Source organism: Lactuca saligna, chromosome 7 (assembly GCF_052625555.1).
Source record: "Lactuca saligna cultivar CGN05327 chromosome 7, ASM5262555v1, whole genome shotgun sequence".
Classification (NCBI taxonomy): Eukaryota; Viridiplantae; Streptophyta; class Magnoliopsida; order Asterales; family Asteraceae; genus Lactuca; species Lactuca saligna.
In genome coordinates this window covers 11,138,687-11,148,935 of record NC_136423.1, presented here as the reverse complement: position 1 = coordinate 11,148,935, position 10,249 = coordinate 11,138,687, and the positions used below count along the sequence as shown (strand labels likewise).

At 34.7% G+C, this 10,249-nt stretch overlaps 1 protein-coding gene across 1 annotated transcript; it reads left to right on the top strand.

Moving 5' to 3' along the window:
• Positions 1–2,740: 2,740 nt before the first annotated feature.
• Positions 2,741–3,941, top strand: LOC145005298 (mavicyanin-like). The gene is made up of 2 exons (XM_078964378.1): positions 2,741–2,967; positions 3,447–3,941. Exons 1-2 carry the CDS (start codon positions 2,808–2,810, stop codon positions 3,821–3,823), a joined length of 537 nt encoding a protein of 178 aa, XP_078820504.1. The 5' UTR covers positions 2,741–2,807; the 3' UTR covers positions 3,824–3,941.
• The last annotated feature ends 6,308 nt before the right edge of the window (positions 3,942–10,249 follow it).

Sequence of the window (10,249 nt, the reverse complement as noted above, 5' to 3'; positions counted from 1 at the left end):
CTAAGAGTAGCGACTCAAAGCTCCTGAAGTGGTGTCTGCTCACTAGATCGTGCTCATGAGGCCAAAAAGGGACCAATAACCCACATATTCATAAATTACAACATCTAGTGATCAAGCTCAGAACTTTTTACCTTCTTTGAGCTAAAAATGTAGCAAGAAGTCCCAATCTACAAGTCCTCCCTTAAACCACCACTTTGTATTAAGCTTCCACTTCTTGAAATGCACCAAAGACCACACAAAATGCACCTACAAAGCTCACAACACTCTTGGATGAAGATACCAATCGAAATTAGGGTTTAAGGATCTGAGAATGAAAGAGAGGTGCACCCCCCTTGAACTTAAGGTGCTTTAAATAGTGAGTTAACCCTAAATATTAGGGTTTTGGAGATCCTGGACGTACGTTGGGCGTATGTCTTTCGCACATGCGTTTCACTTATCCAACACTATGTTGGGCGTTCCCCAGCTTACGTTGAGCATACTCACTTGTTTGTTACCTTTGCATGCATGCTGAAATGCAAGCTTTTCCCACCCAGGGACGAAAACTACCAAAACCTTCAAACTAACATAACTCCCTCATTCTAGGTCCGTTTCCAATGAACCTTATATCCACAAAAAGGTGGATAGAAGTCCTACGCCCCTAACAACACGCCCAAGCCTGACACCCTTTCGAATAAAATCCAAAACCCATAAAGGGCTCGAATTGCCACTTTACCGATATACCCCTTTGGCTTCAAGACATGACCCATCTCCCGGATCACCTCATTTACATTATCTATACTTATTATGGGTTTATATCTCTCTCTTCCAAAGGCCCCAAGCCGTATGATAATCTATCTTCATGCCACATTCTCGAATTATGAAAGCGATTCGCAACAGGGCGTTACATATATACAACAAGCATGCTCAAATACTCATGCCTGGCCTAATCATCCTCGGGCTGGAATACTCGGCTTGTCTACGAAGGGTCCAATCATCCTTGTGATGGAATACCCTCTCATCATAAGCATGTTGGTCCAATCAACCATCGGGTTGGAATACCAAACATGACGGGTCCAATCAACCATCGGGCTGGAATACCCCAGGCCTATTGACTGATGCACAAACCAGTCCAGTCTTACCATATAACATACAATCATATCGGGTCCAATCAACTATTGGGTTGGAATACCCCAGGCCCATTCAACCATCGGGTTAGAATGCCAATATATAATGGGTTCAGTCATCCTCGAGATGGAATACCCTCGGGCCCAATCAACCATCGAGTTGGACTGCCCCCGGTCTATTGGCTCACACACATAACAGTTAAACCTCAACCACCAACTAACATATAACTAGACAACAGACAATTGGGCAGATCTACAGATCACTAAGCATAAGATCATCCTATATACTAGGATACCGATCTAACAGATCACTACAACACAATAACATACTATCACATAACAAGATATCTAATCCAATGGGCCACCATGGTGCCTACGATCCGAAAATATAGTGTGGAAAAACTCACCTGAAACAACTAAATATCTTAGACAAAAGATCGGATCGCTGATCCGAAAATCCCCGCGCGCTATCATCATCAATTATCATCCAATTAATAATTGAATCACAACCCATAATCAAGAATCTGAATTGCTTACCTAATGACCAGGGTAAAACACTATTCTACCCTTTATCCATCTTGGCCAAAGGCCAAGGTCCAATTCAACCACTCACAAGGCCGAACACTTAAAATGAAAATCTCAAGCCCAAAATATGGCCCAATTTCCAAATTGGGCCCACAACCCGTTATGACCTAGAACCAAAGAGTCCAACATGCTAGATAAAAGCCCCAAATTGAAACTAATGGCCTAACAAGGCCCAAATCCAAAGCATGGCCCAACAATGCAAAATCATAATCTCTTTGGCCCAGACTAGCGTACGCTCGGCACACCATGCTTGTACACCCCGCGTATGCGATTAATGCAGATACAAGACTCACAACCATATAATATTTTAATGTAATAATTATAATAAGTGTAGTAATAAATAAATATCAATTTCATTAATAAAGTTAACTTTTAATTTTAAAATTCTCAAAATTAAAGTTCATTAGTTTCTTTTATTTATTTAAATTATTTGTTTAAATTTAAAAGATAAAAAAACATTTCTATTATAATAATTCATTATTTTTTTCCTTATAAATTCAAAGTTCTCAAATATTTTGATATTTATATTTATTTATTTTTTTAAATTAACATATGTAATATATGAGTTTCACAACTAATTCTTTTGTAAGTTTAGATTTTTTTTTTTCTCTTTAATTGGGATTATATCTATTTTAAAATAGTCTTTAGGGTTACGAACTTCTCCTATTAAATCAATGCATTTGTTGTAATTTGTAAACTACTCAGACTTCGATTAATATTTTCATAGTGTATTAATACAAATAACAAATATTGTTCTTCATAACATCGGTCATTCAGGTCTCTACCTTTTAAACATCACATTCTTACTTTAAAAAATAATAAATGGTGACTAAAAACTATATATAAAACACTTAAAATAAATACATTTTGAGGCATAGGTTTATGTGGGGTGAGGTAGTGGGTTGGAGTTCTTAAAACATTAGGTAAGAGTTAGTAGCAAGTATGCACGAGATAGTCAAATATTCCATCTGCCACATAACCAATTCTATTAATTTATATCCAAGATTTTTAAAACTATATCCATGTTTCATTTGTGTGTATAAAATGCACCAATTCTTCCCCACTTTTGTCACCAGAACAACACTCCCATAAAACAATTTTACAAATAAAACCCAAACTATGCCAATGGTTGTAGTATTTCTTGTTTCAATTTTAGCCATGGCCTCACCATCAGTCTTTGCAGTGCAACACATCGTTGGTGATAGTAGCGGCTGGACAAACTTCGGAGATTATACTACGTGGGCTGATAGTAAGACGTTCAATGTCGGAGACACACTTTGTAAGTTCTGTAACTACATAACGTTTCTTTCCTATAAAAAAATCTTATCTGAAAGTAAAACAAGCTAAGTGCAAAATATATCTCAACACGTTTATCAATCTGTAAGGAGATTGGAATCCATAAGTGTGATGTTAAGTGCAAGTTTGGGTATCACACTTCAAAAGGAAGTGAGCCCCAAGTTCATATCCTATAGATTCGATTGTAATGTGCTTTTACTTGATTTTTAATATGGTCACTTAATCTTAATTGACAAAACCACTAAACTTTCTAAAATTGTTCATGTTAGGTAATTATATATAGAACAGCTATAACATATAAGATACTTTGAATAGTTTTTATGATAGTTTTTTTTTATTTTTTTTTTTATTTTTTATAATTGGATGATTTATATAATAATTTACAAAAGTTGTACCAAATTAGCGAAATGATATGTTCCGTTGGGCAACAACTAAGCCTTTCGAATTATTTTCCATGGATAGTGTTCAACTATGGTGGCAGCCATGGAGTGGACATTGTATCTAAATCTGATTACGACAACTGTGTCACAAGCAACTCCATCAGCTCCTACAGTGGTGGCACAACCACCATTAACCTAACACAACCAGGTCCAATGTACTTCGCTTGTCCATCTTTTGGCCACTGCAGTTCAGGGATGAAACTTGCTATCAACGTGGTTTCTAAAAGCACCACCACACCTACTAGTGGCGACAACTCCTCACCTCCGTCATCAACCACTCCATCTACACCATCAACTACTTCAAACCCCACTCATCTTGCTGGTCCACCCAGTAACGCAAACATGGTGGTGGTTGGGATTTCTTTGATTTTGGGACCATTGTTTGTGTTCATGTGCTAGGGAAGGGGCAGTGCTTATTGTTTATGTTTCTATACTCAAGTGTTGTGTGCTTTTTTATAATTTATTTTTCTTTGGGGATTGAAAAAAAAGCAAATAAACACAAAATGCATGTTGATTACGTTGATTATGTGGTGAAATTTATATAAAAACGTTGACAGTATGGCCCACAGGCAATTTAACTGATTCGTGATAATGTTTAAAAAAAAAAAAATTCTTTAAAGCCACACCACAATGTACATTTCGTTCCATAAGAGATTATTGAACCTTGATTAGAAGATGATGACATTATCAACAACTACAATCTAGATTTTTAAATACGATAAGAGGGAAAGGGAGCGGAGAAGTTGATCGTGAATTTGAACCAAAGAAAGAAGAGTTGGCAGTGATTTTGAATCCAAACGACATTATTCCATTTACTTTAGACCACCTAGGACTCCATTTACTTTGGACCACCTAGGACGCCATGTCATGCCACATGGAGCCACGTGGCAAGTTCCAACTGGGAAACCGAATTAAACTTGCGCGAATGATTAGATTTGACAAAAACGTTACGATTAAATTTAGTTCATTTTGATATTCAATAACCAAATGATGACAAATTCAATACTTTCATGATAAATTTTAAGAATAATCTTATTATTATTATTATCTGTAAAATAGAATCCCTTGTTTATTTTAGATGAGAAAAATGCTGCAATTTATTTTATTTATTGCTTTCGTAATGTACCTTTTCTTTAATTTGTTTTCATTAGGAGCCTAGGAGGGCAATAAAATAGTAAGTTTGGGGGATTGTGTAATATTCATTTCCAATCCATTAACTAATGTATTGTAGCACGCATTTTTATTTTTGTTGTAATTTTATTACTTATATTATAGTTTAATCCTTACTTATATATGCAAATTTTCATTCACAAAGCTACATCCGTAAGACAAAGACAAAGAAATATTGAGAGCACGGCTCTAAACAAACTAAACGTTCAGTGAACCTTTCGTGAATTGTCCAACGGAAAATTCGTTTATGTTTGTTTATTTAATAAATGGACGAACATGAATACAAATTCATGTTCGTTTGGTTAAACGAACAAACATGAACAAAAGTCTTGTTCCTTCATTTATGTTCGTGAACATTCATTTATGTTGTTCGTTTAAGTTTATTTATATTCGTTCGTTTAAGTTTATTTATGTTCATATATGTTCAATTGTTTTGTATTACATTATTATATTATATGTTTGTTTATATTTATATATGTTAAATTTTGTTTGTTTATCTTTGTCCGTTCATGTTCGTTCGTTTATGTTCGTTTAACATGTTCATGAACATAAACAAAGTAATTTGTTAAACGAACGAACATGAACAAGAAAACTCGTTTGTGTCGTTCATTTGTTCGGCTAACTTAAACGAACGAACATGAATAAGACCTTATTTATGTTGATTTGGTGCGTTTACAACCCTAATTGATAGAGAAGATGAACGACACTCTGCCTAAACAATAATAAATCAAAGAAAATGAATTCAATGATATAAATCTTTAATGAATAAATGAAAGCCCAAAAGAGGTGAGCCCAATAAATCAACAATTCAAAGTCCAACATATTATTTCACCCAAGTCGAAAGTTGAAGTCTTAGGTGCTCTTTGTTTTTCTGAAGGTAAAATTTCTGTAGTCTGCGGACCATATCTGCAAGCCTCTGCAGCATAAGAGATTGATCAAATGTCTGCAGTCTGCAATAAGAAGTCTGTTTGTTTTTTAACGTTTGCAAATATTGAAATAAACTGGTTTTTCAAACTTAAATTCATTTGAGGTGTGAAGACCTTTGAAGATAGTGACTTATGTCTGTGCCAAAAAGATCTCACGCAGTCGTTTTTTGATCTGAACACTTCCAAAAAACAAACACTATCTCCGCGGCACAGACCAAAGTGATTGCACAGATATGTGTTTTATTTTTTTTATCGTATGTGGTATCTTGGGGAACTCACTAAGATATATGCTTACGAGTTTCACTTTATGTTTCAGGTACTTCGGTTTTCAAAATGGATGAGCTCGGGATGATTGTAGAGCACACACCACATGTTTCCGCATTCTGTGATTTACTCTGATTGATGATGTTTTGATGAATCTTGATTACCTTAATTTTGTGTAAATGTTATGTATTAATGATTTATTAATCTAAAAATGGAAATTTTATGTCATTATTTTTGGGACGTTACAAATTGGTATCAGAGCCTTGGTTTGAGGGATTCGGGCACACTCTCGGGTGTGTCTGAACTCAAACTGAGGATTTGGTAAAGTTTTTCAAAGAGAAATATAATTAGGAAAAAGAGTTTTTCTAAGACAAGAAAAGGGTGTGGTGCATGCAATCGATCGAACTCAAGTAAGTTTTCCCAGAATACCCATACACGTTATCTGTTACGATTTGATTTATGAATCTGTGAATCAAATGCTAGTTAGGGCTAAGGATCTGCTCAGTTTTTGCATGATAGAATGCTAGGAGAGATGCCTTGTATGGCTATTGTACGAGCTTATAGACTTGCATGGTAGTTTTAGTTAACCAGTGACAGGTTGGCCTGTTATGTGATGCCTTGTAGCTTAGGAAGCATCGGATGCTAGGTTGGGTATAGTTGGTATGCGTAAGGTAATTAGTAACAGGGGTGGGGGCTCCCAATGTGAGTTTTAGTATTTGGAATTGGAGTGCTACTGCTCGAATGTTGCTTGCTTTGTGCTTTGTGGAACTCTTAAGTGGTGGGAGTCAGCTACTAAGTAAATATGTCAAGCCACATGTGACAACGGTTGGATAATCTCATAGTGATGACTTTGACCCTATTACCTAGCTCTTGTCTAAGTCCAACCGTTGTAGGGATGATTTTGTTACTCGAAGGCTTATCTAAACTTTGTTGCATGTGATTGTATCCATATGGTGGGTGACTGGCATTATGGGAGTCCTTCAGCAGCTGATGACAGTGTGAGATCGGGAACCTAGTAAGGCTTAAGGATTACTTTAGTGGATTATGTTGCGTGGGTTAGCAAGTGTTGGTGGTTGGATTTGAGAAGGTGACTTAGAGGATTCAGGAGGAATATTGAGGAAAGTATAGATAGGTGTGAAAGGTAGTATTTGGGCTTGTACTACTAAAAGCATATGATCCATACTTGAATCGGGGAGAGTCTTGAAGAATCTAGGAATCCTGGAGGATGAGGATTTTTTCGGATATTCAGGTCTGTTGAGTGTTGCTTCGGTATGGTGTTCTGGTTCCGGTTCAGTGGCAGGTACTGAGCCGATCGATACGCGGACGCGATAGTTTATCTTATTGGAGATTACCCACGATATTTTGGAGTCGACCTCGATGGTCTTGGGTTTATCTAAGGAAGGGATTTTCGAGCTCTTTGATGGTCATCTCGGGGCCTTTCGGGCCGGGATTGTGGTAGGGCAGTTGGGGGCTCATCAGGAGCCCAAGGCTTGGAGGATCTTATTGTTAGTTCTTGTCATTTGGGATCGTAAGGGAGTTTTGTACCATGTCCTCAGGATGGTCAGGGTAACTCGGGAGGAGGAGGTCATGATTCCTTCAGATGTTTTGCGGGTATTCATCTTCTGTTTTCTTCTAGGTTGTTATCCGGAACTTGTATTGCATTGGATTCTGCTTGGGTTGGGTATGTTATATCTCGGGTTGATTCTTTGCTATTTTCTGGGCTATCAAGGGTCAATATGTCATTCTGCATGCCGGGCGCCTTCGATGAATTCAAAGTAACACAATCTAATTCAAACATTTCCCCTAATTAAGCGCGTCTAGCATATTTTTTCACAGTAAGAGGATCACTATAACTGACTCCAATATAATACAATATCTCAATTATTTAAATGAGATATATCGTTAATAAAAAGTTTCTACTTTAATTCGATTCATTTTAATTTGTTAAAAATGCTCAAAAAGTTTTGTTTTTTCTAAACGGCAAAGAAAACCATATAAAGGAAAGAGTAAATTACACGAATGGTCCCTATGGTTTTGGGTAATTTGCGTGTTTGGTCCCTAACTTATTTTTTTAACTCGGAAGGTCCCTATTGTTTGTTTTTGTTACGCTTTTGGTCCCTATCTTAGCTAAAAAGACTATTTTGCCCTTGATTTTTTAATTTATTTAGATAAACACACTCCCAACCTCACCCCCTTCACCTTACCTTACATACCCCATCATTTTTTCTTATTTAAATAATAATATTTTTAGGTAAGATAAGGACCAAGTGCGTAAGAAAAACAAACAGTAGGGACCAAACATGTAATAAAATCAAATAATAGGGACCTTCCGAGTTAAAAAAATAAGTTAGGGATCAAACGTGTAAATTACCCTGAACCATAGGGACCATTCGTGTAATTTACTCTAAAGGAAAGAAAACTATATAAAGAAAATAAAATGTAATCCCTGAAACAAAAGTATAACAAAAAATTACGAGCAACAACAAACTCAAAAGAGAACAAAAATGAAAAGAAATCAACAAGTACACTAGTTAACTCTCAAGGGGCACCAACACGTATATCAGAGCAACTCCAAGATAAAACCCGACAAAAAACTCTACATGGGTAAATTCGACCATTATGATATATCAAATTAATGAAGAAGCCTAAAGCAAACCACAAAGGGTGTCACACCAACCAAAACAATTCACTTTTAGCTTGAGAAATAAAACTTCTTTTAACCAAAAAAAATTTATTTGATAATAACAACTCTAAAACTCAGGGGAAATCTCTCACGGGAAATTATATGTTCTACACAATATTTTATAAAATATTGAGACATTTTTAACATAAATTAATCACACGATAATGAATAATATCACATAGGAAACCTTTCGCGTCATAAAATAACAAATAATTTAAAATTATCAATAAATTATATGTTGTATACACTATTTTATAAAATGTTGAGACATTTTCAACATAAATTAACAACACGCGATAATGAATAATATCACATAGGAAACCTCTCGCTTCATAATATAACAAATAATTTAAAATTATCAATAAATTAGGCGGTTCAATATATATATATATATATATATATATATATATATATATATATATATATATATATATATATATATATATATATATATATATATATATATATTTTAAAAAAAATTTAATTTCATCTATGTTTACGATAGAACTTGAACCTTCAAACTTCAAAGAAGTAGCGCAACACCAAGGAAGTAGCTCAACATCGAATACCGTTGTATTAAAAGTCATTAGATTGTTAGGTTTTCTTGGTTGGAGAATTTAAATCCTATATCAAATTTGATTTCTAATATGCTAAAGTGGATAATCCGAAATTCATATGTATGGTTGATTAATTGATTTGATTTAATAATAATAATAATAATAATAAATCCTAATTCACTTTAACCAAACCAAATCCGACTTAAAAATAAATGAAAATAAGTTTATACTTTATACTTTATATTTTATTGTTAGGTCCGCCAACCCAATCATTTTTCCAATTGGACATGTTTGTTTCCTGAAAAGGGAAACAACTTTGTTTTTAGCTCAATAATGGAATGCCCAATTCGCTCTTCAATTAATTTTCTCATTTTTGTACAGTCATTTTCAGATAACTCAATAATTTTATATTATAAGTTTTAAATAATTGTCTTTTGATAAAGTTTCAAGCTAAAGCTCTCTTTTCGGTAGAAATTAGTGTAAAGTGATTATGTCATTGCTTTAATCCGTAAAATTATCTGCATCTTATCTTATATATCTATCTATCGGTGTAATATAATATATTGGATCAAATGTTCATTTTATTTTTAATAAATTATTTTCTTTAAAAACTTGTATATGTCAAAATTATTATCACTCTATGATCTTACGATCTTAATATGGGGTTTGTAAGAACAATATTAGTTCAAATAGAATATGATATATCAAATAACAATCAACCAAGTGCAATGAAAATACCAACCAAAACAGTAAATCAAAGAAACAGAGATTTATGTGGAAAACCCAAATCGAGAAAAAAAACACGGACGAAGGAAACCATGAACCAATCCACTAATATTGCAGAGCTTACATACCTTGATCAAAATGAGTTAAAATGGTGATTTGGTGGTCAAAAGAAAAAACCCTAAAAGTGTTGCTTTAAAAAGAGAAGAAAAACACGATAGCTTAAGAAATTGTATTTAAAACAATGTTTTGAAAACCGGACCGGAGACCGAACCGGTCGTCTTACCGGTTCGATGGTTCAGATCAGTGTTATCAATAGCGATCATAGCGACCGCTATTGCGTTTAGCGAGGCGAGGCGACCAAGTGTCGCTATGGGTCAAATAGCGATTGCATAGCGACGTAGCGACATTTCTCAGTTTTCTTTTTTTTTTTTTTTTTTTTTAATGGTATATATAGACTCGTTTTAGGGTTTTTTTAGTTGACCAAGTCAAATAAGGCTCG

Bases quoted from the DNA above. Each gene is read 5' to 3' on its own strand.
- LOC145005298 (XM_078964378.1), top strand. From the start codon at position 2,808: ATGCCAATGGTTGTAGTATTTCTTGTTTCAATTTTAGCCATGGCCTCA. The intron at 2,968-3,446 runs GTAAGTTCTGTA...TTCCATGGATAG, and splicing joins CAATGTCGGAGACACACTTT to TGTTCAACTATGGTGGCAGC.